The sequence below is a fragment of the Panulirus ornatus genome, chromosome 2 (genome assembly GCF_036320965.1).
Source record: "Panulirus ornatus isolate Po-2019 chromosome 2, ASM3632096v1, whole genome shotgun sequence".
In the NCBI taxonomy this organism is placed as follows: domain Eukaryota; kingdom Metazoa; phylum Arthropoda; class Malacostraca; order Decapoda; family Palinuridae; genus Panulirus; species Panulirus ornatus.
Window position 1 is genome coordinate 66,873,322 of NC_092225.1, and position 27,360 is coordinate 66,900,681.

Genomic DNA, 27,360 nt, shown 5'->3' on the forward strand with positions numbered 1-27,360 from the left:
GAACCCGGATCTTTTGCGTGGTAGCTGGGAACCCTAACCGCTCAGCTGTAATCGTCCTGATAGGGAAATGACTGGTTCATCACTAGTAATCGAATACCCTTCGTCTTGGGGCATTTTTCAGGACCTTTTGGCCAAAGGAAAGCACCTTATAAGTCACATATTTTGGAAAAAAAGAAAACATTTTGTCTCGCTTGGGAAAAAAGGTACAGTGGTCCAAGGCTCGGGCTTATCATATATCACCAAGATTAGGAGTGAAGCGCATCTTCTGTTAAGGAGTGAGTAACTTTACAGACCACTATAATTCTGACGCATTTCTTGTTCTATATCTGCACTGGAACCATAATCTTCGTCTGTGCAACTCATATGGTCCACCACAGAAGGTGAGGCGGCTATGATTATGCTATGGTCTATGTCCATACTGGACCTATGGTCCTCGTCTTTAAGGAGGCTATGGTCTGACTGTACTAGAGCCGTGGTCTTCGTTTGTAAGGTAAGGTGTATGTCTTTAAGGGTGCTATTGTCTGCGTCTGTAAGAAACTGTGATCTACGTCTGCGAGAAAGCTATGGTCAACCTACGAAAAGAAGCTATGGTTTATGTCTGTAAGAAAGCTATGGTCAACTTACGTAAACGATTGCAAGGAAGCTATGTTCTACATCTATAAGGAAGCTATGGTCTTCGTCTATAAGGAAGCTATCGCCTACGTCTGTATAACTCACAAGTCTTCACGCAGAGAAATAGACCGTCCGTGATCCGTCACCCGGACTTTCTTTGTAGTTGCAACAATATGTTCAGGACCAGGTGCTTGAAAGTGTTCGAACATGACTCTTGAAAGTGATGTCCATGTTCCACCAAAATTGAATGAGTCAAACGATGATGAGTGGTATCGCAAAGAATTGATCAGACACAGCCACAACAATAATGACAAGTCCCATCACTAGCAAGTCAGTCCCTGGTGGAGACGATGAGGGAAAACGGTTATTCCCAGACTACTTTAAGCTATCTCGAATTCATCCTCGTAAGAAGAAAGTGGTAGAAAATGCTGTTCATTTCCATTCCTGCCCATGAGTGTTAGGAAGAAAAGACTGTCAGGTAGCGCACTGGTCCACTGCTCTCAGCACAGCTTATCCCAGAACTTCTCGACACGTCCCGCATTCATTTCAAATAGACAGTGACACAGTAAAAGCAAACTATAACATTGCCTGACAAGGGAATTAGTTGACCAATAGCGTCCTCATCGACTTCTGACAGCTGGACAAGACTTACAGTAAATTTCACGCGAGATTATATTGATTAGATATCAGTGATTTTCAGTCAGCTTAAAGTTCTCATCCGAGATCATCACAATTTGGCAACAGTCGTCGGGCAGCTATCAAACGGGTGAGACGTCCAGAGATCTGCTCCGGTGAGGTGCTTGCGAAGGTCACTTGGCTTTCTCTGGGCGATACTCTCATCCTTGCCCTAACGTGAGTTTGTATATATATATATATATATATATATATATATATATATATATATATATATATATATATATATATATATATATATATATATATATATATATATATATATATATATATATATATATATATATATATATATATATATATATATATATATATATATATATTGGTATGTGTTTTGCGAGCAGATGGAAACGTGTGTTAGTGATGGGTGATTTAAATGCGAAGGTAAGTAATGTGGTAGTTGGGGGAGTAGTTGGGGGCTTGGGGTATTCAGAGTTATGAATAGAAATAATGAACAGATTGTGAAGCTGTGTGCTGAAAAAGGACCTGTGATTGGGAATACCTGGACTGAAAAAGGAACTTGCACATGTATACGTGTGTGAGTAGGAAAGATGGTCCGTGGACACTGATGGAACACCTATCAGTAATAGTCGCGTAAAAGAGAGACTTTTGGATGTAAATGTGCTAAAAGGGGTAGCTGGTAAGATGTCTGATCATTATCTTGTGGAGGCGAGGGTGTAGATTTCTAGATCTTTTCGGAAAAGGAAACAATATAGGTGAGAAAAGAGTGGTGAAAGTGAGTGAGTTTGGAATAGAGACGTGTGAAGAAACATTAGGGGAGATTTAGTGTAGAATGGAAAAGTAAGAGTAAATGAAGCAAGGTGAGTGGGAGGTATTTAGGGAAGCAGTGATGGCGTATGCAGAAGATGCATGTGACATGCGAATGGTGAGAGGTGGGCAGATTAGAAAGGGTAACAAGTAGTGGGATGAAAAAGAAAAGTTGCTCGTGAAAAGAGAGGCATTTCGGCAGTATCTAAAGGAAAGAGTGCAAATGACTGAAGGATAAATAAAAGAAAGCGGCAGGAGATCAAAAGGAAGCTGCATGGTCTGTAAAAGAAAGAAAATGAGAGTTTGGGTGTGCGAATATCACTAAACTTTAGGAGGGATAACAAAATGTTTTGGAAGGAAGGTAAAAGGTTCCATAATGAACAGTTCTTGTATGTACAACTTAGGTAGGCTCGAAAAATGCTTGACGGCAGTTTGAACTGGATATATCACATCGTTCCAGTTCAATTCATTTCGTGCTTGTCTTTCTCCTTCGTACATGCTCAGGCATTAATCGCTCAAAATCTTCTTCACTTCATCCTTTCGTATCCGATTTGGTCTTCCGGTTTTCCTTGTTCCTTCACTTCTGACAAATATATCATATTTGTCAACCTTTCCTCACTAACTATCTCTATGCGTCTAACCATTTCAACACATCTTCTCTGCGTTCTCAACCACATTCTTTTTTATTACCACACATCTCTCTCTCCCTTTCCTTACTTACTCGACCAAACCACCTCACACCATATAATGTCCTCAGACACTTCACTTCTAACACATCCACCCTTCTCCGAACAGTTCTATATATAGCCCATGCCTCGCAAGCATATACTATTGCTGAAACTACTGTTCCTTCAAACATACCCACTTTTGGCCTCCGAGATAACGTTCTCTCTTTCCATACATTCTTCATCGCTCCCAGAACCTTTAACCTCTCCCCCACCCTATGACTCACTTCCGCTTCCATACTTTCATTCACTGACAAGTCCACTCCCAAATATCCAACTAACTTCTTCAATCCTACTGAACCTAATAATCTTGCTCTTATTCACACTTTTCTCAACTTTCAAATTTCACACACTTTTCCAAACTCAGTTACCGACTTGTGCAGTTTCTCACTCGAATCAACCACCAGCGCTGTATCATCGGCGAACAACAACTGACTCACTTCCCAGGCCCTTTCATCCCAAACAGATTGCATACTCGCCCCTCTCTCCAAAACTCTTGCCGTTACCTAACACATCACCTAGTCCTTAAACAGATCAAACAACCATGGAAACATCACACACCCCTGCCGTAGACCGACCTTCACTGCGAACTAATCACTCTCCTTTCTTCCTACTCGTACACATGCCTTACACCCTCAATAAAAACTTCTCACTGCTTTTAGCAGTTTACCTCCCACGCCAAATACTCTTAAGACCTTCCACAAATCATCTCTATCAACCCAATCATATGCCTTCTCCACATCCATAACTGCTACATAAAAATCAGTCTCTTTTTCTAAGTATTCTCGAACACGTTCTTCAAAGCAAGAACCTGATCCACATATCCTCTACCACTTCTGAAACCACACTGCTCCTCCCCAGTCTGATGCTCTGTACATGCCTTCACCCTCTCAATCGATACCCTATCATACAATTTTCCAGGAATACTCAACAAAGCTATGCCTTTGTAGTTTGAACACTCACCTCATCCCTTTTGCCTTTGTACAATGGCACTATACGTGCATTCCGCCAATGCACAGGCACTTCACCATGGTCCATGCTTACATTGAATATCCCTACCAACCAATGAACAACAGAAATTCGACTTCAATTCCATCCAAAGCCGGATTTCATCTACCGCAAGGCTTTCACTACCTCTTCTCTCTTCACCAAACCATTCTCCCTGACCCTCTCACTTCGCATACCACCCCGACCAAAACATCCTATTTATGCCACATTCAACAAACACATTCAACATACCTTCAAAATACTCATTCCATCTACTCACTTCATCACAACCTGTTATCACTTCCCCTTGCCCAGTTCACCGATGTTCCCATTGGTTCTGTGGTCTTACACTAATCATTTACCTCCTTCCAAAGTATCGTTTTATTCTCCCTGAAGTTTAATGATATTCTCTCATCCCAGCTCTCATTTGCCCTCTTTTTCAACCCTTGCACCTCCCTCTTGACCTCCTGCCGCTTCCTCCTACACATCTCCCAGTCATTTACATTTCTTTCTTGCACGTATCGTCCAAAGGCCTCTCTTTCTTCTTTCACTAACAACTTTACTTCTTCATTTCACCACTCTAATCTTCCCACCTCCAATCATTCTCATGCAACATGCATCTTTTGCACATGCCATCACTACTTCCCTCAATACATCCCATTCCTTGCTCACTCCCCTCACGTCATTTGCTCTCACCTTTTGTCATTCTACACTCAATCTCTCCTGATAATTCCTCACACAAGTCTCCTTTCCAAGCTCACTTACTCTTACCACTCTCTTCTCCCCAACAATCTCTCTTCTTTTTTGAAAACCTCTACAAATCTTCACCTTTGCCTCCACAAAAATTAGATCAGATATCCCACCAACTGCCCCTCTCAGAACATTGACTTCTAAAAGTCTCCTTTCTACACTCCTATCAATTAACACGTTATCTTAGTATGGCATTTTACCATCTCTCCTCCTCACATACGCATACTTATGTATATCTTTCTTTTTAAACCAGGTATTCCTAATCACCAGTCTTTTTTCAGCACACAAATCCACGGGCTCTTCACCATATCTGTTCACATGTACAACAATTATGCCCTCAACTGCCACAGTAATGACCGCATTTAAATCACCAATCACTAACTCACGGTCTCGTGCACCAAAGCTACTGGCAAACTCACACAGCTGTTCCCAAAACACTTGCCTCTCATGATCTTTTTTCTCATGACCAGGTGCATAAGCACCAATAAGTACCCACCTCTCAATCCACTTTAAGTTTTACCCCCTCATCAATCAAGAATATACATTCTTACACTCAATCGCACACTCACACAACTCTCGCTTCAGGAGTGGTACTACTCCTTCCTTAGCTCTTGTCCTCGCACCAACCTCTGACTTTACTCAAAAAACTTTTCCAAATCATTATTCCCTTTACCCGTGAGGTTCGTTTCACTCAGATCCAGAACATATACGGTTTTTTCCTCAAACATACTACCTATCTCTCATTTCTTCTCATCTTGGTTACATCCACACATATTCAGAAGGAAGAGCACTCCCCGCTTGACTCCTTCTGTTTTCTCTTTCAGTATACAAGAAAGGGAAGGTTTCCAGTCCCCCCCGCTCCCGCTCTCTTTAGTCGCCTTCTATGACACGCGGGGAATACATGGGAAGTATTCTTTCTCCTCCACATATATATATATATATATATATATATATATATATATATATATATATATATATATATATATATATATATATATATATATATATATATATATATATATATATATATATATATATTGGAAAGGATTACAATTTTGCGCGTGATCAAGATATTCCTATGAGTCCACGGGGAAAATGAAACACGAAAAGTTCCCAAGTGCACTTTCGTGTAATAATCACATCATCAGGGGAGACACAATAGAGAGATATAACCAAATGGTGTGCTAGCTTCGTCTCTTCGATGTATATCAACTGACTGTTATATTTCTCTCTTGTGTCTCCCCTGATGATGTGATTATCACATGAAAGTGCACTTGGGAACTTTTCGTGTTTCATTTTCCCCGTGGACTCATAGGAATATATATATATATATATATATATATATATATATATATATATATATATATATATATATATATATATATATATATATATATATATATCATACTTTGTCACTGTTTCCCGCGTTAGCGAGGTAGCGCAAAGAAACAGACGAAAGAATGGCCCAACCCACCCACATACACATGTATATACATATACGTCCACACACGCATATATACATACCTATATATCTCAACGTATTCATATACATACACACTCAGAAATATACATATATACACATGTACATAATTCATAGTCTGCCCTTATTCATTCCCGTCGCCACCCCGCCACACATGAAATAACAACCCCCTCCCCCTAAATGTGCGCGAGGTGGAACTAGGAAAAGACAACAAAGGCCACATTCGTTCACACTCAGTCTCTAGCTGTCATGTATAATGCACCGAAACCACAGCTCCCTTTCCACATCCAGGCCCCACAGAACTTTCCATGGTTTACCCCAGACGCTTCACATGCCCTGGTTCAATCCATTGACAGCACATCGACCACGGTATACCACATCGTTCCAATTCACTCTATTCCTTGCACGCCTTTCACTCTCCTGCATATTCAGGCCCCGATCACTCAAAATCATTTTCACTCCATCTTTTCACATCCAATTTGGTCTCCCACTTCTCCTCTGATACATATATCCTCTTTGTCAATCTTTCCTCACTCATTCTCTCCATGTGACCAAACCATTTCTAAACACCCTCTTCTGCTCTCTCAACCACACTCTTTTTATTACTACACATCTCTCTTACCCTTTCATTACTTACTCGACCAAACCACCTCACACCACATATTGTCCTCAAACATCTCATTTCCAGCATATCCACCCTTCTCCGCACAACTCTATCTATAGCCCACGCCTCGAACCATGTATTATTGTTGGAACCACTATTCCTTCAAACATGCCCATTTTTGCTTTCCAAGATAACGTTCTCGATTCCACACATTTTTCAACGCTCCCAGAACTTTCGCCCCCTCCCTCACCCTATGATTCATTTCCGCTTCCATGGCTCCATCCGCTGCCAAATCCACTCCCAGATATCTAAAACACTTCACTTCCTCCAGTTTTTTCCATTCAAACTTACCTCCCAATTGACTTGTCCCTCAACCCTAATGTATCTAATAATCTTGCTCTTATTCACATTTACTCTCAGCTTTCTTCTTTCACACACTTTACCAAACTCAGTCACCAGCTTCTGCAGTTTCTCACATGAATCAGCCACCAGCGCTGTATCATCTGCGAACAAAAACTGACTCACTTCCCAAGCTCTCTCATGCACAACAGACTGCATATTTGCCCCTCTTTCCAAAACTCTTGCATTCTACTCCCTAACAACCCCATCCATAAACAATTTAATCAACCATGCAGACATCACGCATCCCTGCCGCAAACCTATATTCACTGAGAACCCATCACTTTCCTCTCTTCCTACACGTACACATGCCTTACATTCTCGATAAAAACTTTTCACTGCTTCTAACATCTTGCATCCCACACCATATATTCTTAATATCTTCCACAGAGCATCTCTATCAACTCTATCATATGCCTTCTCCAGATCCATAAATGCTACATACAAATTCATTTGCTTTTCTAAGTATTTCTCACATTTCATGAGTGCTCTGGGAAATAGATTCCTGCATCGATAGTGACCAAGTCATTCGGTGACTCAATGTTCGTGTAGTGTATCCCTGCAGCCTCAGAACCATTACTGAACCGAACTGGTTTGTATATCTACATAACACGAACATGCTCCAGCATGTCCTGTGTTGGTTTCGAAGTGGAGCATGGTGGGTCTCTCTGAATTATTGATCTGATCATCGGCACTCATTCACCGTCATGTCTTCCTGAAGCGATGTTGCGATGCTGTTAGAAAAACATTATTCCAGTGGACACATTTGTGACTGGTTATTACGCCCCACCTATAACCATCACACTCCGTATCCACAGCACTATATCTAGTCATTCATCCTCCGCCAGTCATGATATGCGAATGAAGACCTAGAACCAAGCAAATTAAAAAGCTTCACTGGGGAGGTAAATGCTCTTCACTCACATCATGGCCGTGAGCCAGCATCTTCGATTAGGAAGGCGGGTGGATTAACTCCACAGCTATTATCGGGCACGCAAGACACTAGGAGGCATTAAGCTATCACATTATCTCACATCTGCAGCATCTAACATCTCTCATGTTGTTCTCGAAGCGTCTCGCGATATCCCAGTCTTTCTGATTTGGACTGAAATCCTGCTGTTGTAATGTAGACTACATACATGCAGTCCTCGTATTGGATAAGGTGTTAGAATGGTTCTGAAAATTCGAAGCTGATTCTGCATGTGACAAAAAAAACGCACTAGGAAATGCTCAACCAACCAGTATATGGACGCTGGTTACGGATGATTATTCAGAAGGCATGAGAAGGAATTGTTTGAAGAACAGACTGAAAGAATAGAGGATCCTCAAAACCTTGTTCATAGGCAATCAATACTCTCCTGTTGCTACACAGGACATCATCCTGGTCTCAAGCTTGCCAAGACACGCTCTGACTGTGAGTCGTGGGGTCTCATGGACGGGCATTATTATCGTAGCAAGTAGACACATGACTTCCCATGTCTCCTCTATTCCCAGCGCGACCCTGAAGCAGTATGACCACGCAAATTAATGTTTTTGCCTCTTTTGCATTCGAGAATATACTAGATGTAACAATTCCCTTAATTACATCAATCCTTTTTCGCTGTCTTCTTCGAATTAGTGACGTATCATCGTAAGTTGACGGACGAGAGTCGTCTTGTCAGAGAATTCCTTTCTAGAGAGTTCATTCTGTCCCTGCTGGTGTGTTGAGCAGCCTTGCAGATGCACGAGCTCAGGCTGAAAATGACGGGTGAGGTCACTGTGGTTATAGCCCCAGGACCTCTTCGTCACGGGAATCTTGGTTTTGTACAATGATAATGATAATGATAATAACACTGATTATAATGATGATGATGAATTTAATGATAATGAATATAACAACTAGAATAATGATGATAATGAATATAATGATACTGATTATAATAACAAGAATAATGATGATGATAATAATGATAATAATAATAGTATTAATACTACTACTACTACTACTAATAATAATAATAATAATAAAATGAATAATGATAATAATAATAATAATAATAATAATAATAATAATAATAATAATAATAATAATAATAATGATAATGATAACAATAATAATGATAATAATGATGATGATAATAATAATTATAATGATAATGATAATATTAATAATAATGATAATAATGATGATAATAATATTAATGATGATGATAATAATAATAATAATAATAATAATAATAATAATAATAATAATAATAATAACAATAATGATAATGATAATAATGATAATGATAAAATGATAATAACAATTGATGATGATAGTAACAGTAGAGCCAATAAATGGTAATGATACCCTTGATACAAGTATTAGTCGTACTGAGCATAACTAACCATATCTTATTATCAATAGCTTTACATCCTCTAGTAACACAAGCATTCGTTTGTGATCGAAACCCACGTCACTGTCAATGCTTTCCCCTGCGTCAGGGCTCCTGGGCTGAGTGAGGCTGGCGGCCACGATGGTGAGGGACAACCTAGACGATGTGATGGAGCAGGTGGGCTGGGGTTTGTGGCAAGCACCGATCGTCGTTTTCATCATTATAGGTTAGTTTGATTTCATGACAACGGTGAGGTGCAGACGAAAAAGAAAAAAGAAGGTGACAGGTAAAGAAAATGTATTAGAAAAAAAGGGGGGTGAGGGAGGGAAGGGTTCTGATTTAGCCTTTTTTCGTACTAAATGCTGAAAACTAGTAATGAATGATGATGGAAGACTCTAGTTTAGGTACGTTATACGTAAACTGTCATATCCATCCTCTCCCCTACATTTGCATCTGGTGTCCACGCCTGGCATTCTTAAAGCACCGATGGGAATATCACACTAGAGAAGAAGAAAACAAAACTAAAGGGCTTCACAATATCTTTATGTATTTTATCACAGCTGCAGAATTTTACTTTACCGTTCTGAGAGATACCGTCTCTGGTGCTCTGTCAAAAAGGTCCAGTTTTATAGATGTAGATTTCACCAAAGGGCTCGGTCTGCAGCTTTCTTTCCTGTTCATGTCATGATTATCTCTGGCTGCCAGGCCCTCAATCATAGATATCCTTTTTTCTTCCTTGTCGTCACATCACATGATAACAAAAAATCTGCAAACCTATGCTCCTGGGAGGCAAGGAGACTATAGTATCCCTTCATTATCTCAGCGCAGTCCTCAGGCCCGGGACAGTGGATGGGCGTCTCTCTCTACGGTGCACCCTTACCTTTCAAGTGTTCCAGCGGTGGCTATTTCATCACAAGCACAGCCAACGCGACTATCAACAGGTAACATCTTCCTGCTACACATCATGTTACTGTGACTCCCAAAGTCATGTACAGGGCACTTCTTACCCTCCCCCTCCAACACCTTGTGACCCGCCTCACTTCTGCAAAAATCACTTCAACGCGCTTAAGAATTCAGATTGAATAGATATTCTGTTCTTAATGAAATACACGTAAGACAGACTACCAGACATTTATTACTCTAAGGAACACATTCATAATATACTTACTAACGGAGTAACTTTTAAGGTTAACGCCATGGAGTATGTGCATTGTTCTCACGTATCACATACAGCACAACTACCTCCGTTTTGAAACCATTGTGTCAAAGAGCTCGACCACGGCCTCTAGTGTTGTAGAGGAATATGGAAGTAATGGTTCAGCGATGACCTGAGGAATTTAACTAACAATGACATTCCATCAAGGTCGGCCATAGACTCACGTCAACCTGATTTGGAGAGACATATATCACCATAACCGACAGCAACAATGCACTCGTGTTACTTCCTCCAACGATGAATATCACGTATGTAACCCACCTAACATGATAGAAGGATGAATCATAAATCAAAATGAAAATACACTGTGTCATTAGGAAGATTAAGTGGTAAATGTTCTTTTGCTGAACTATGAAGTCCTTATACATCCCTCCAGTTGTACTTGACCAGTTGTGCTCAACACGTTACATATAGATGGGAGACAGAGCAATAGTCAGGAAGCAAATCAGTAACCTGCTGCTCCCTCCTCAACAGTGAGACGGGATACTGGTGGAGCGAAGCACACAACCAGAGTGACGTGGATGGTGGGTACGACAACAGGTGTCTCAGCGAGGTGGACCAGCAAAGCTCCCAGCCTCTCATCGAGGTCGTCCCTGTCTCTCAGGCGGACCAGCAACGCCCTCCGCTTCTTTACATCAACCCTCCTGGTCCACCCTCCTGCCCAGTCGTCCATTATGACACGTCCGTCTTCGAGAACTCTATCATTTCCGAGGTAAGGCCCCCCAGCAGAGTTATCATTTGATATTATATCATGAAATTGAGCGTAAAAGAAAACAAGAACAATCTTATGGGAAAAGATATAAAGATTTGTTTTTATAACATACGAGTAATGGATAAATGGAATAAACTAAACAATAAAACTGTGAATGCTGACAGTATAGAATGATTTAGAATTTTTGTTATAAATGAGTTCAAAAAGATAGAGCCCCACGAATGAAGAATTCCTTTTTCCCTTATTATAGTCATAAGTAATCAAAATCATTTATACAAAAGAATACATAGGCATTAGAACAGCAACAGACCACTGGGTTCTTTTGAGGCTCTTTGTGATGGTGGACTATATCAAGGAAACTCACAGGAATAGTGTGGACAAAATTAGACATACAGATAATCTGCAAATTGTCACTGACTAAAGAGGCGTAAGTGATGAAAGTCGTGGACTTAAGAGCGAAGAATTTACCAAGTCTAGTCTTAAATGTAGCCATAGTGTTGCTTTCAACAGCTCTATTCGGCAAATCATTGCGTATGTTAATCATTCTGTTGAAGCAAAAGTACTTCGCCTCATTCGAGGTAACGCGTTTGCCTACGAGTTTGAATCCATTAAGTAAAATCTGACGAGTCAAGTCTTAGGTAACTTGATAGATCAAAATCCTCAAAGCTTTAATAATTTTTGATACTTGCATTAGATCACATTTCAGACTTCTCTTTTCTGAGCTAAATAGATTCAAGTAATTCAATTTGATCTCGTAGGATTTGTTTCTGTTCGGTAATCATCTTGGTAGCTTGACGCTGTACTCTCTACATTCTGTCAATGTCTTTCTTCAGGTAGGGTTACCAAAATTGAATACAATATTCAAGATGTGAATGATCAGTGAATTGCAAAGAGTAGAATTTTGTTAGGTTTTTTCAATGCATCTGTGCACTGCATACTGGGTTTTAGGTCACGAGAGATTATCAAACCTAAGTCTTTTTCCTCATTTACCTTTTGCAGTTGAACAGAATTCATACTGTAGCTTGCCTTTTCAGTTTTGCTACCGAGGTGCAAAATTTTGCATTTATCTATAGCGAAATTCATTTGCCACTTAAGAGTCAGATTGTGTATGTCAGATGGAAGCTGTAGACTTTCTTATTCTTGTGTAGTGATATTTCTTATCTTTGTATCATCAGCGAAATTTGATTCCTTGCAACGCAGCCCATTATCAATGTAACTGATATATATGAGAAAGAGAACCGGTCCCAAGACTAAGCCTTGTGGCACTCCACTTATTACGTCTAACCATTTTGAAGCTTGACCATTAATCATAACCCTTTGTTTACGGCCAGTTGATCAATTTCCTACAGACTGAAGTACAACTCCATCAGTGCCATGTAACTTGATTTTTGTTGGTAATCTTTGATGCAGAACCTTACCGAAAGCATTTTGAAAATTTGGTTAGATAACATCAATTGCTTAACTTTCGTCATACGTGTTGAATATATCATAAAAGGAATTAAGCAGATTTGTCAGACATGAGCGATATCGATGAAAACCATGGTGAGAATCGCTTAATATGAGATGGTCTTCTAAATGGTTTACAATTTTATCTCGAATGGTGGTTTCTCTAAGTTCTCCAACTGTAGACATTAGGATAATGGGACTTTTGTGGGCAGTGAGTTATTCTCCTTTTGAATATCGGTGTTACATTGGCAAACTTCATTCGTCTGGAACTTCTCCCGGAGCAAGTGATATATAGAAGAGGGCAGTCAAGAGCTTAAGTATCTCATTTTTCGTCTCTTCCATTATTCTCGCATAAAACTTATCATAGCCTGCCGTTTTATTTATTTTCATTCCGTTTATTGCTGAAAGAATGTCTTCATTGTTTATGTCATTTTGTTGAAGAACGTTTCCCTCTCTTTTCATTGAAACTGGAACGGTTCGGGATATCCATCGTGCCTTCATTCGCAAATGCAGATGGAAAAAAAAGTTACATAATATTTTTGCTGTGATTTCATTGTCTTCAATCAAGTCACCGGCGCCGATCCTGGGAAGAACTTCTGATTGATATTATTTGTTTTATCTCGGAAACGTCGTAAAAGCCAAATAAGGTTTCTCCTTTGTCCTCAGCAATATGAAGCGGTCAGTAAACATACAGTGCCTAACATCCATTTCCAGTGTGAAATTGAAGTCACAGAAACGTTGTCACTTACCCCCTGGGTGCAAGACAAGGGTAAATAATGTGGAATTCAATTTTCACCAACTACGTCTCCGTAATGTTTCTTAAAATATGTTGAAAATAAGCTATATAAATGTTAATGTGAAGTATCAGAGTTTTTTTTCAGCAAATGTGTCTGTAGGTAAGTGCACTGATGCATTACTTAGTCATTATGCTACTCTGTGGTTATGAAAAGTGTATCTTATCCACGTTTCTCGCTATAGCTGTAGGTCAGGTGTTGCATAAGAAAGCCATATATTAAAAAAACCTGTTGGGCTATGCTATGACCTAGGTTATCTGGTGAAGGACAGTAATGGTATCTTGTATCCCTATTATGTATATTTAGGGTCAGGGTAGCCAAACAAGAGGCTCCTTCAGTAGCTCCTTTGTGGGCGAATATCAATATATTGGTTCATTACCCGTAAGTCAAGTAGACACTATAGAACTTGTGTTCCCTCCTCAGTGGCACATGGTGTGCGAGAGGGAGTCCCTTCGCCCCCTGTTCCAGATGGTGTACACCTGCGGCAATATATTGGGATGCTTCATCTGTGGACTCCTCGGTGACAGGTGAGCACCTACAGTGACTGGATTCACCTCACTAACAATTGATATTTAGTGGTCACATCTCAAGTGACAGACACAGTGGTGAGAGACACTCAGGTGGCGGAGCACACTTCAAAGTAGCATCAGTCAGCAGGTACACCTCAGTAACAGGATACAATAGTCGGAAACACTTCAGTGACAGGATGTAGTAATCGGGTACACCTCAGTAACTGGAGTAAAACGGTCATTCACACCACAGCAACACATACCTTACTGGCACAACTCAGTGGTAGCTACAGGGGTCATGAGGCGCTTCAATGATCAGTGCCATGGATGGGTACGCCTCTTATCTCAGTAACTGGCACAGTGACAGGTACAAAGATTTGGATGTGTGTGTGTGTGTGTGTGTGTGTGTGTGTGTGTGTGTGTGTGTGTGTGTGTGTCATTTCGCTGCTGATACTGTGTTTTCGATCCTCTGGTGACACATACTTTTCCATTGCCGTAGATTGGGCCGGAAGAGAACCCTTCTCTTGGGAACCCTGATATCCCTGCCTTCAATAATGGTTATTGTCTTCCTGCCGTGGTACAGCGTCGTACTAGCCGCCAGGTTCGCCACAGGAATAGCCAACCTCATAATCTACTTTGCTTCCTACACTCTCTGTAAGTACTCTGTTGAGCCTGATATCCTGCGGTACCTTCCACATTTGACAATGTGCAGAATCTTTGTAGATTCCTGCTGCCGACGTCATTAGCATAACTACGCCTCCTGCTCATGTTAGACCCCTTTGCTCCTTAAATACCATTTGGGATCGAACGAGCTATTTATAAAATCTTCCTTGACCATCACGTTATACCACGTTGTTAGTCCCTCCTTTCTCATAATTCCATGTCATACTCTGTTCCTAACTCCTCCTCTCTCTCGCTTTCCCTCACCACAGTCGTGGAGAGCATACCACCAAGGAATCGGTCTACATTCAGCATACTGATCAACATCATGCAGAGTGTTGCGATTATATGTTTCGGAGCAGTTGGGTACATGGTGAGGTCCTGGCGACGCCTTTTGCTGGTCAGCTCCGTGCAGATATGCATCGCTCCTCCTCTGATATTGTAAGGAAACATTCACATCATGCTCATTAGACGTAATGGACCATGTGCCATTGTACTGTTAAGGAGCGAGTTTTAAACGCGTTGGGCCCCATTCTCTCGAACATTATTCTATCCTAATTTTTCTTATATTTGTCTGCTGTCCTCATGTACCATTTTTTCATTCAACTTATGTAATTTTTCCACCAATCTCATATTGTTAGAATACTCCTTTATATCTTTCTTATCCAACTTCTTGCTAAATTTCACATTGCTCAGTTGCCCTGCACCCTCTGCATTTGCACAAACAAGTTCAGTTTTCTATTAGTTTTGCTATGAGGTAAGTTACATACTGTATTACTGTAACACTTCCTCATTTAACGGAAAAACAATTGCATAATGTATGAACCTTACGATTTACTCTATAAACATCCCTGTACATCTGCTTATCCAGAATATGGAAATATCTGGTCCAACTTGATCTTAAACTCTTTTGTGATTAGTTAGATTGTAACTATCATGCCCTCCCAGTTCTGAGGTAGACATAAACCGTGTATTTTCAGCCGAATGGCTGCCTAGATCTTGTGAAACGTTATTCGTTTGTTTCTTTCTTTATAATGTTTTTATGACCGATGGGCCCGACCGGTGGAAGTGGCCAGTTTTCTTTCTGATTGCTGCAAGAGCCTCATTAGAAATAAATGGGAATTTTGGAGCAGGAAGGTAAGGAAAGGTATATACATATATATATATATATATATATATATATATATATATATATATATATATATATATATATATATATGGGGGGGGGCGGGGAGTGGAGTGAATTGGAGCGGTGTGGTGTGCAGGGGTTGACGTGCTGTCGGTGGATTGAATCAAGGCATGTGAAGCGTCCGGGGTAAACCATGGAAAGCTGTGTAGGTATGTATATTTGCGTGTGTGGACGTGTGTATGTACATGTGTATGGGGGGGGGGGTTGGGCCATTTCTTTCTTCTGTTTCCTTGCGCTACCTCGCAAACGCGGGAGACAGCGACAAAGTATAAAAAAAAAAAAGAAAAAAAAAAATATATATGTATATATATATGTATCATACAAATCTTCAACAGCCAAATCAAACCCGGGACCCCTGTGCAACAGGCGGGAGCGCTACCGCTAGGCTATGGTCGTTAGGGGCGATCATATCCTAGCGGTAGCGCTCCCGCCTGTTGCACATGGGTCCCGGGCTCGACCCTGGCTGTTGGAGGTTTGTATGTTCTCTGAAGGTGCGCGTTCATATGCACTTTGTTCGTATATATATATATATATATGTATATATATATATATATATATATATATATATATATATATATATATATATATATATATATATATATATATATATATATATATATATATATATATATATATATATATATATATATATTCCTTGTAACCCACGGGGAAATGAAATACGATAAGTTCCCAAGTGCACTTTCGTGTAATGATCACATTTCAAGGAGAGATTCAAGAAAGAAATATAGCAGTTGATATACAAGGAAGGGACGTAGATAACACGCCATTTGGTAAACAAGTGACTACCCAAACAGAGGTTGAGAGCGTTCAAGTCTGGCAACATGCGTATCCTATAATACATTATGCGGACAAGAAAGGGAATTGTTCACAAATTTAGCCAACAGTAAAGCTATCCAATTTGTTTAGCCTTCACTAATATAAATGTTACAATTCTTTGTGTATCTAATAATAGAAGGTTCAAGGATGTTTCTCGTGGTACCGGAAGTAGAATTGATAAGTCATATAGCATTACTGTAATCAATAAAATGATCATAAGTTTTAACATGATTAGATAAGGCATTTGATTCTTGTCCTGTTCTTGTACTTTATATATTGTGCCTAAGTCCAACAGAAAGATCTTACTAGTCCGCCCAACGTAAAACATATCACAATTTTTACCTATAACTCAATAAACACAGCCTGCAGAACTTTCTGGTGAGTTCTCGATTAAGATGTTCTTTATAGTATTGTTGTTGCTGAAGGAAACATTTACATTCAAGGATTTAACGAACATACTTTTTTGCATGATGGAATATCAGGCTGTTGAAGGAATCTCCCCGATGGCTGATACAGAAAGGCCGCTGGGAGGAAGCGATCTCTGTACTGGAGAAAGCAGCCATCCTCAACCGCTCCGACCAGTCCGCCTTCCAGGCTTCTCTGGCAAAGTTGCAGGTAAGACCCTTTACGTCCAGCTCGGCTGGCACCTGCAAAGACACATTTAAATAAGAGTAGAATAAAGACAAAAGAACAACTCAACTCTTGAACCAGTTTGGCAATTGAGTCCAAGGTAATATTATACTCCTCTTTAGCATTTGTGAATAAGATGAATATGATATCTCAAAGCTGAATCTAAGAGCTAACCAGGGAAAGTCAATGTCCTTGTGCGATGGTAGCAGATAAGTGATAATGTGAAGGACGTGAGAGTTTTCCGAGGAACCAAAAATGTAATGCCGGGTAATTACTAGGAAGTTAGTAGTAATGTTTGACGCAACTTATATATTCATCTTATTTATTATACTTTGTCGCTACCTCCCGCGTTAGCAAGGTAGCGCAAGGAAACAAACGAAAGAATGGCCCAACTCACCAACATACACATGTATATACATAAACACCCACACACGCATATTCACATACCTATACATTTCAACGTATACATACATATACATACACAGACATATACATATGTACATATTCATACATGCGGCCTTCATCCATTCTCGCCGCTTACCCGCCACACATGAAATGGCACCCCCTATCCCCGCGTGCGCGCGATGTAGCGCTAGGAAAAGACAACAAAGGCCACTTTCGTTCACACTCAGTCTCTAGCTAATATGTATAATGCACCGAAACCACTGTTGGGGATGAAAGAGCTTGGGAAGTGAGTCAGTTGTTGTTCGCTGATGATACAGCGCTGGTGGCTGATTCTCGTGAGAAACTGCAGAAGCTGGTGACTGAGTTTGGTAAAGTGTGTGAAAGAAGAAAGTTAAGAGTAAATGTGAATAAGAGTAAGGTTATTAGGTACAGTAGGGTTGAGGGTCAAGTCAATTGGGAGGTAAGTTTGAATGGAGAAAAACTGGAGGAAGTAAAGTGTTTTAGATATCTGGGAGTTGATCTGGCAGCGGATGGAACCATGGAAGCGGAAGTGGATCATAGGGTGGGGGAGGGGGCGAAAATCCTGGGAGCCTTGAAGAATGTGTGGAAGTCGAGAACATTATCTCGGAAAGCAAAAATGGGTATGTTTGAAGGAATAGTGGTTCCAACAATTTTGTATGGTTGCGAGGCGTGGGCTATGGATAGAGTTGTGCGCAGGAGGGTGGATGTGCTGGAAATGAGATGTTTGAGGACAATGTGTGGTGTGAGGTGGTTTGATCGAGTAAGTAACGTAAGGGTAAGAGAGACGTGTGGAAATAAAAAGAGCGTGGTTGAGAGAGCAGAAGAGGGTGTTTTGAAATGGTTTGGGCACATGGAGAGAATGAGTGAGGAAAGATTGACCAAGTGGATATATGTGTCGGAGGTGGAGGGAACGAGGAGAAGTGGGAGACCAAATTGGAGGTGGAAAGATGGAGAGAAAAAGATTTTGTGTGATCGGGGCCTAAACATGCAGGAGGATGAAAGGAGGGCAAGGAATAGAGTGAATTGGATCGATGTGGTATACCGGGGTTGACGTGCTGTCAGTGGATTGAATCAGGACATGTGAAGCGTCTGGGGTAAACCATGGAAAGCTGTGTAGGTATGTGTATTTGCATGTGTGGACGTGTATGTATATACATGTGTATGGGGGTGGGTTGGGCCATTTCTTTCGTCTGTTTCCTTGCGCTACCTCGCAAACGCGGGAGACAGCGACAAAGCAAAAAAAAAAAAAAATATATATATATATATATATATATATATATATATATATATATATATATATATATATATATATATATATATATAATTGATGATGTTATCATGCGTACTCAGATGAACGACATCAGGAATATGGCGTCAGGGGACGAAGTAACGACTGAGAAACAAGAAGACCAGACATTATGGCAAGCCCTGAAATTCCCTGTCATGCGTGCCATCATCCTTGTCACCCCAGCTGTTTGTTTCCAGTCACGGGTGTCCCACATGGGAATCACCCTCAATAGCAACAACTTCACGAGGTAGGTGTTAACTGCCATTGTTCATCGCTGGCAATGTTGGGATCCGTACTATACATACGCTGGAGGTCAGCTAACAGTCCCTAGTTACTTGCTAATATGGCAGAATGTACACGAGAGGACATTGTAAGAGTCAGGTAGGACATCCCATTGTTTAAGAAGAAGTTATATCCTGTAAGAGAGCAGTGGAATCCTACATTCCTAATCCACCATTGGGTTGGTACACTGTATTTCTAGGGAGGTTTAAGACACACTATATTCATACCAATATTCACACGCAAAGATATCGCCATAGACGAACCTTTAAGCTAACCAGGTACTTAAGGTGTATCCAACAAACAAACAAAATGTGGGGCCAGACACCTTCACCAAGACATCAAACCAGACTCTGCCAATCATAGGAAATTCTTCTTGATCTTCCTTATCTTTGTCTAACGATGTTCAAGGGATTGTTATCCTATAAGTCTTGATCCATGAGTGCCATCTATTGGTACAGTCAATGAGTTGGAGATGTTTGATTTGACACCCACTGCATGCAACCAATTATCCTGTTATTATTACTACTATTATTATTGTTATTATTACTACATTTATCATTATTATTATTATTATTATTACTATTATCATTATCATTATAATCATTGTTATTATAATTATCATTATAATATTATCATCATTATTATTAGTACCATTAGTATTATTATACTATTATTATCATCATTATCACTATCGTTATTATTGTTATCATCATTATTATTACTATCATTATTATAATTATTATCATCATTACTATTATTATCATTATCATTATTATCATTGTTATCATTATCATTATCATAATTATCATCATTATAATTATTATCTTTATTATTATTAACATTATGATTATTATTATGATTATTATTATTATTATTATTATTATTACTATTATTATTATCATTATTATTATTATTATTATTATTATGATTACTGTTATTATTATTATCATTATTATTATTATTATTGTTATTATTATTATTATTATTATTATTATTATTATTATTATTATCATTATTATTGTTGTTGTTGTTGTTATCATTATTATTATCATAATCATTTTTATCATTATTATCATTATTATCAATATAATTATTATCATTATCATTTTCATTATCACTATTATTATCCTTATTATCATCATTATTATTATTATTGTCATTATTATTGTGATTGGTTCTCAGTGAATGTAGGTTTGCGGCAGGGGTGTGTGATGTCTCCATGGTTGTTTAATTTGTTTATGGATGGGGTTGTTAGGAAGGTGAATGCAAGAGTTTTGGAAAGAGGGGCAAGTATGCAGTCTGCTGGGGATGAGAGAGCTTGGGAAGTGAGTCAGTTGTTGTTCGCTGATGATACACCGCTGGTGCCTGATTCATGTGAGAAACTGCAGAAGCTGGTGACTGAGTTTGGTAAAGTGTGTGAAAGAGGAAAGTTGACAGTAAATGTGAATAAGAGCAAGGTTATTAGGTATAGTAGGGTTGAGGGTCAAGTCAATTGGGAGGTAAGTTTGAATGGAGAAAAACTGGAGGTAGTAAAGTGTTTTAGATATCTGGGAGTGGATCTGGCAGCGGATGGAACCGTGGAAGCGGAAGTGAATCATAGGGTGGGGGAGGGGGCGAAAATCCTGGAGGCCTTGAAGAATGTTTGGAAGTCGAGAACATTATCTCGGAAAGCAATAATGGGTATGTTTGAAGGAAGAGTGGTTCCAACAATGTTGTATGGTTGCGAGGTGTGGGCTATGGATAGAGTTGTGCGCAGGAGGGTGGATGTGCTGGAAATGAGATGTTTGAGGACAATATGTGGTATGAGGTGATTTGATCGAGTAAGTAATGTAAGGGTAAGAGAGATGTGTGGAAATAAAAAGAGCGTGATTGAGAGAGCAGAAGAGGGTGTTTTGAAATGGTTTGGGCACATGGAGAGAATGAGTGAGGAAAGATTGACCAAGAGGATATATGTGTCGGAGGTGGAGGGAACGAGGAGAAGTGGGAGACCATATTGGAGGTGGAAAGATGGAGTGAAAAAGATTTTGTGTGATCGGGGCCTGAACATGAAGGAGGGTGAAAGGCGGGCAAGGAATAGAGTGAATTGGATCGATGTGGTATACCGGGGTCGACGTGCTGTCAATGGATTGAATGAGGGCATGTGAAGCGTCTGGGGTAAACCATGGAAAGTTGTGTGGGGCCTGGATGTGGAAAGGGAGCTGTGGTTTTGGGCATTATTACATGACAACTAGAGACTGAGTGTGTACGAATGGCGTCTATGTTGTCTTTTCCTAGCGCTACCTCGCACACATGAGGGGGGAGGGGGATGTTATTCCATGTGAGGCGAGGTGCCGATGGGAATAAATTTAGGCAGATAGTATGAATTATGTACGTGTATATATGTATATGTCTGTGTGTATATATATTTGTACATTGAGATGTATAGGTATGTATATTTCCGTGTGTAGACGTGTATGTATATACATGTGTATGGGGGTGGGTTGGGCCATTTCTTTCGTCTGTTTCCTTGCGCTACCTCGCAAACGCGGGAGACAGCGACAAAAAAAAAGAAAAAAAATATTATTATTGTTATTATTATCATTATCATTATTATTACTATTATTATTATTATTAGTAGCGGTATCATCATCATCATTATCAACATTATCATTATTATTTTCAAAAGCCATGAAGGGATGATCTCTCCAATCTACGTCATTCATATCCTTGTATGTATACTGTTTTGGACATCCATTACTATATCATTTTACATTCAACAAATGCTTATTTTGATTTTTTTTTTTTGGGGGGGGGAATAGGATAATAAAGCAAACAATCATTCCTTTTATAACCCAATTATTAAGATACTCAGGTCCCCTCGAACTCACAGCATTCCTCCATTAATCATTGATACTGTTTAATCAATCATTAATCATAATAAACGTATATGATTTTAATACTTCACCGTGTTTCATCCTCATACCTTAACTGCTAGAGTCACCATTTACGATAAAGAAATACAAACATAAATGCATTCTGTGACCAAAGATTATCTTAGATAATTATAGTTTCCTTTTTTTTCGCCCATAGTACTAGCCCCTTCCAGTACGTAATTGTCTTGGGAGCCATGGGCATGGCGGCCAACCTATTTGGTGCAGCGATGAGCGTCAGAGTGGGACGAAGAGCGTTCGTCGCTTGTGCCTTACTGATGTCGGGGTCACTTCTTGCATTAGACACATTTATCCCCTCGGGTGAGTGTCTATCTACACACATAGCCTCCTCTTCTGCTCACCAAAGAGATTCAGAGCTGTGTCACATTATGCGAGTGTAAATCATACGTAGATATATATATATATATATATATATATATATATATATATATATATATATATATATATATATATATATATATATATATATATATATATATATATATATATATATATATATATATATATATATATATATAGGTATTAAGAATATATGGTGTGGGAGGCAAGTTGTTAGAAATTGTGAAAAGTTTTTATCGAGGATGTAAGGCATGTGTACGTGTAGGAAGAGAGGAAAGTGATTGGTTTTCAGTGAATGTAGGTTTGCGGCAGGGGTGTGTGATGTCTCCATGGTTGTTTAATTTGTTTATGGATGGAGTTGTTAGGGAGGTAAATGCAAGAGTTTTGGAAAGAGGGGCAAGTATAAAGTCTGTTGGGGATGAGAGAGCTTGGGAAGTGAGTCAGTTGTTGTTCGCTGATGATACAGCGCTGGTGGCTGATTCTTGTGAGAAACTGCAGAAGCTGGTTACTGAGTTTGGTAAAGTGTGTGAAAGAAGAAAGTTAAGAGTAGATGTGAATAAGAGTAAGGTTATTAGGTACAGTAGGGTTGAGGGTCAAGTCAATTGGGAGGTAAGTTTGAATGGAGAAAAACTGGAGGAAGTAAAGTGTTTTAGATATCTGGGAGTGGATCTGGCAGCGGATGGAACCATGGAAGCGGAAGTGGATCATAGGGTGGGGGAGGGGGCGAAAATCCTGGGAGCCTTGAAGAATGTGTGGAAGTCGAGAACATTATCTCGGAAAGCAAAAATGGGTATGTTTGAAGGAATAGTGGTTCCAACAATGTTGTATGGTTGCGAGGCGTGGGCTATGGATAGAGTTGTGCGCAGGAGGATGGATGTGCTGGAAATGAGATGTTTGAGGACAATGTGTGGTGTGAGGTGGTTTGATCGAGCAAGTAACGTAAGGGTAAGAGAGATGTGTGGAAATAAAAAGGCCGTAGTTGAGAGAGCAGAAGATGGTGTTTTGAAATGGTTTGGGCACATGGAGAGAATGAGTGAGGAAAGATTGACCAAGAGGATATATGTGTCGGAGGTGGAGGGAACGAGGAGAAGTGGGAGACCAAATTGGAGGTGGAAAGATGGAGTGAAAAGGATTTTGTGTGATCGGGGCCTGAACATGCAGGAGGGTGAAAGGAGGGCAAGGAATAGAGTGAATTGGATCGATGTGGTATACCGGGGTTGACGTGCTGTTAGTGGATTGAATCAGGGCATGTGAAGCGTCTGGGGTAAACCATGGAAAGCTGTGTAGGTATGTATATTTGCGTGTGTAGACGTGTATGTATATACATGTGTATGGGGGTGGGTTGGGCCATTTCTTTCATCTGTTTCCTTGCGCTACCTCGCAAACGCGGGAGACAGCGACAAAGCAAAAAAAAATATGTATATATATATATATATATATATATATATATATATATATATATATATATATATATATATATATATATATATATATATATATACATATATATATATATATATATATATATATATATATATGTATATACATATTCATACTTGCTTGCCTTCATCTTTTCTTGGCGCTACCCCGCCCCACAGGAAACAGCGTTGCTACCCCCTGCTTCAGCGAGGTAGCGCCAGGAAAATAGACAAAAAAGGCCACATCGGTTCACACTCAGTCTCTAGCTGTCATAATGCAATGCACCGAAACCACAGCTCCCTATCCACATCCAGGCCCCGCAGACCTGATATGACGTTCCATTTTGAAAGTTTTCTGAACTCATTAACTCAAGTAAACTTAAATCATTCTGAATACTTTTCCTGTTACTATCATGTGACCAGATGAAAGTATTCTTAAAGTATCAAGCAGGACAGCTGAGTAAACTGGTTCTCTGAGATGCAACGTACCATTCATTATTTCTCTCTCTCTCTCAGAACAGTGACAGCTCTCTCTCATAATAGTAAGTCTCACCTTCTTTACTTGGATGTGATTTATCATCAATACATTATTGTGTTTAGAATATATCTGTCATATACAAACAGTGTCATTCTCTGTCTCTTCCAGACTATGGTTGGGTGAAATGGGTCTTGATCGCTTTGGCTTTCTTCCCAATGAGCTCAATATTCCAGGTAGGATATTGATTTCTTCTAACAGTCTCTCCATACAACATTCAAGTATTTCTAGTGACATATGATATAGAGTATATTCATGCATCAACAGAAGGTATGCTATTCAGAAGTATCAAACATACAGTCCAGCTAATACTGACATTTTTCATACATGATACAGAGGCTTTCTTATCCCCTCTGGTAATAAGTAGTCATATCTTTCCATACAAAAGTGTACATTCATATTCTTATGGGTAAAATACTAGCCAACATTCAAGGGAAAATCAGAAGACGTCTACATGAAAATAATGGTATATTCCACAGACAATCACCTTTTTCATGACTGAGTTGTTCCCGACAGCGATACGCGTACGAGGGATGACTTTAGTGGAAATTGCTGGTGGTGTGGGTGACCTGTGTGCTCCTCTCATCACTCACATCTTGGTAAGTTTACACTCCTATCGATCCCAGAAACAAGTGAGCCCAGTACGTATTTCCATCAAGAGAGCAGCCAGCTTTCTCTTTCAGGGCCTCAGTTTGGCTACCCAGTGAGGATATTGCAAGAACCACGTTATATCAGCCTGTGTGCATCTTGCTAAGGCATTCTTTTCATTCCTTCTCTAATCCAGGCACTGCATGCCAAGTGGGCGATAAGCATAATCCTAGGAGGCGCGGGGATCCTAGGAGGCCTCCTAGCCCTTCTCCTACCAGAGACCAGGAACAGACCTCTCCCAGAGACCATCCACGATGTAGAGAACCGAGGAGGCTCGATCGAAAAGAGTAGCACCATTCAGAAATGCTCGGCAAGCTTCCAAGGACGTACAAAGGAAGAGAAGCAGCAGTCAGGAGAGTAGTATAAGCAATGTGAAGAAATGAAAATGAAGAGAAACGAAGCGAGAGTAAGAGTTGAGATGAACTATTCTTGAGAGATGTTTAGATGGTGGTTCCATGGGATCGTTTTCTTGACAAATTAAAGAAAAAAGAAAGAAAAAAACATATGGAACTGTTCCGTAGGTAGGAATGGAGGGATAACCACTATAAAATCAGAATCATTTGAAAAAGTTCGATTTCAACAGGAAGTCATAAAGTACGAAAATTTATCTTCACTTTCATTATACACGTAAACTGTGCTTTGTAATTAGCAAAATTTAAGCAGCGTTTGTAACTCGTTACCTAGATTTCAACCTTAATGAACCAGGTGTACTTCTCTATCATTAACAAATGCCTGATTATGATTATAGAATGCATTCCTTTAACTATAGTCACAAAAATGATCGTGCCAACGGTCGCATAAATGAAAAATAATACCTCAGAGTTGAACCTTGTACCTTACATGATAAGCATTGCCTTCTACATGTGCTAGATATATACACAGTCGTGGACAAAGGTTCCGAGACATACCTGATGTTCCGAAGTCCTGCTAGACAAAGTGTTAGGTATAGCTACTGTCAGGTGTGTCGCAATTCTTATGTCTTCATATATATATATATATATATATATATATATATATATATATATATATATATATATATATATATATATATATATATATATATATATATATATATATATATATATATATATATATATATATATATATATATATATATATATATATATATATATATATATATATATATATATATATATATATATATATATATATATATATGTGTGTGTGTGTGTGTGTGTGTGTGTGTGTGTGTGTGTGTGTGTGTGTGCGTGTTTCCGGACTCCGCCTTCTCGCGAGTGATAACTCACGGTTCTGCAAGTCTGTACCATTAGGAGTAGGGTCTCGTCAAAGAACACCTCACTTTCAAGGAGTCTGCGTTTTCCTACTTCTGGAAGTGGCTCAGCCTTGGGTTGCAGGGACCTTTAGAAAGGTACTGGCTAAGTTTAGAAACCCTCTGTTAAAGGATACGAGTTTTTCAGATGTTAGGATTCTGCAATCATTTCTGTATGTAGTATTGAAGTTAAACTTTGAACGAGAAAATCGATGTTAACAGTTTTTTTCGTATTCTAGATGCAAAGCTTCGGATTCTAGATGCTAAATTTTGGATTCTAGATGCTAAGCTTCTAATTGTAGATGCATATTGAAAAATAAGAAAAAAAAACTAGAAAAAGAAATATTGATATGCATGAGTTATGTGTTGTCCAGTGTTGTGTGCGAGAGAAAGGGTGTGTTGGGTTGGAGTTGAACTCCCGCAACTCAAAAGTACTTTCCTTACCTTTCGTCCTCTGTGCTCCAGCAAGAAGCCGACACTCATAACCTGTGCGAAAAGTCCAAAGAAAGGCGAGGAAAAGGAGAGAACTCCAACATAAAAGAACTCAGTATTTTAGCCCAAACTCCATATCCCTTTCCACTACTGTTATTAAGTTTCATTCTTCGTCTGTTGGGTCAGGCAGAACGTGAAGTGCTAACGAGGTTTACAGCAAAAATAATTCTGCTTCTTTAACGTTGGGATTTCAGGTGTGGCGAGGTGAAAATATTTCCAGCTCAAGAAAGGTATTAGGTGGTGGGAGAAGGTGAGTTATGTTATGATAACTCCCACCTTACACTATTTTCTGAAGGGAGGTTTCCTAACCTAAGATCGCAGTAGTATTTTGAAAATCGTTAGA

The 27,360-nt window shown here is 39.5% G+C and overlaps 1 protein-coding gene across 3 annotated transcripts; it reads left to right on the forward strand.

Moving 5' to 3' along the window:
• Positions 1-1,355: 1,355 nt before the first annotated feature.
• LOC139752899 (solute carrier family 22 member 6-like) lies at positions 1,356-26,260 on the forward strand. 3 transcript variants are annotated; one of them, XM_071668940.1, is made up of 13 exons: positions 1,356-1,464; positions 9,485-9,601; positions 10,199-10,316; positions 11,066-11,303; positions 13,967-14,070; positions 14,552-14,706; positions 14,985-15,153; positions 17,221-17,353; positions 19,145-19,329; positions 22,434-22,594; positions 24,698-24,762; positions 25,066-25,185; positions 25,371-26,260. In XM_071668940.1, the coding sequence occupies exons 2-13, from the start codon at positions 9,517-9,519 to the stop codon at positions 25,593-25,595; spliced, it is 1,758 nt and encodes a 585-aa protein (XP_071525041.1). In that variant the 5' UTR covers positions 1,356-1,464; positions 9,485-9,516; the 3' UTR covers positions 25,596-26,260. The 3 variants fall into 3 exon arrangements, with proteins under 3 accessions (XP_071525041.1, XP_071525061.1, XP_071525051.1); XM_071668950.1 differs by having other exon boundaries at positions 1,376-1,403; XM_071668960.1 differs by lacking the exons at positions 14,552-14,706; positions 14,985-15,153.
• Positions 26,261-27,360: the final 1,100 nt, after the last annotated feature.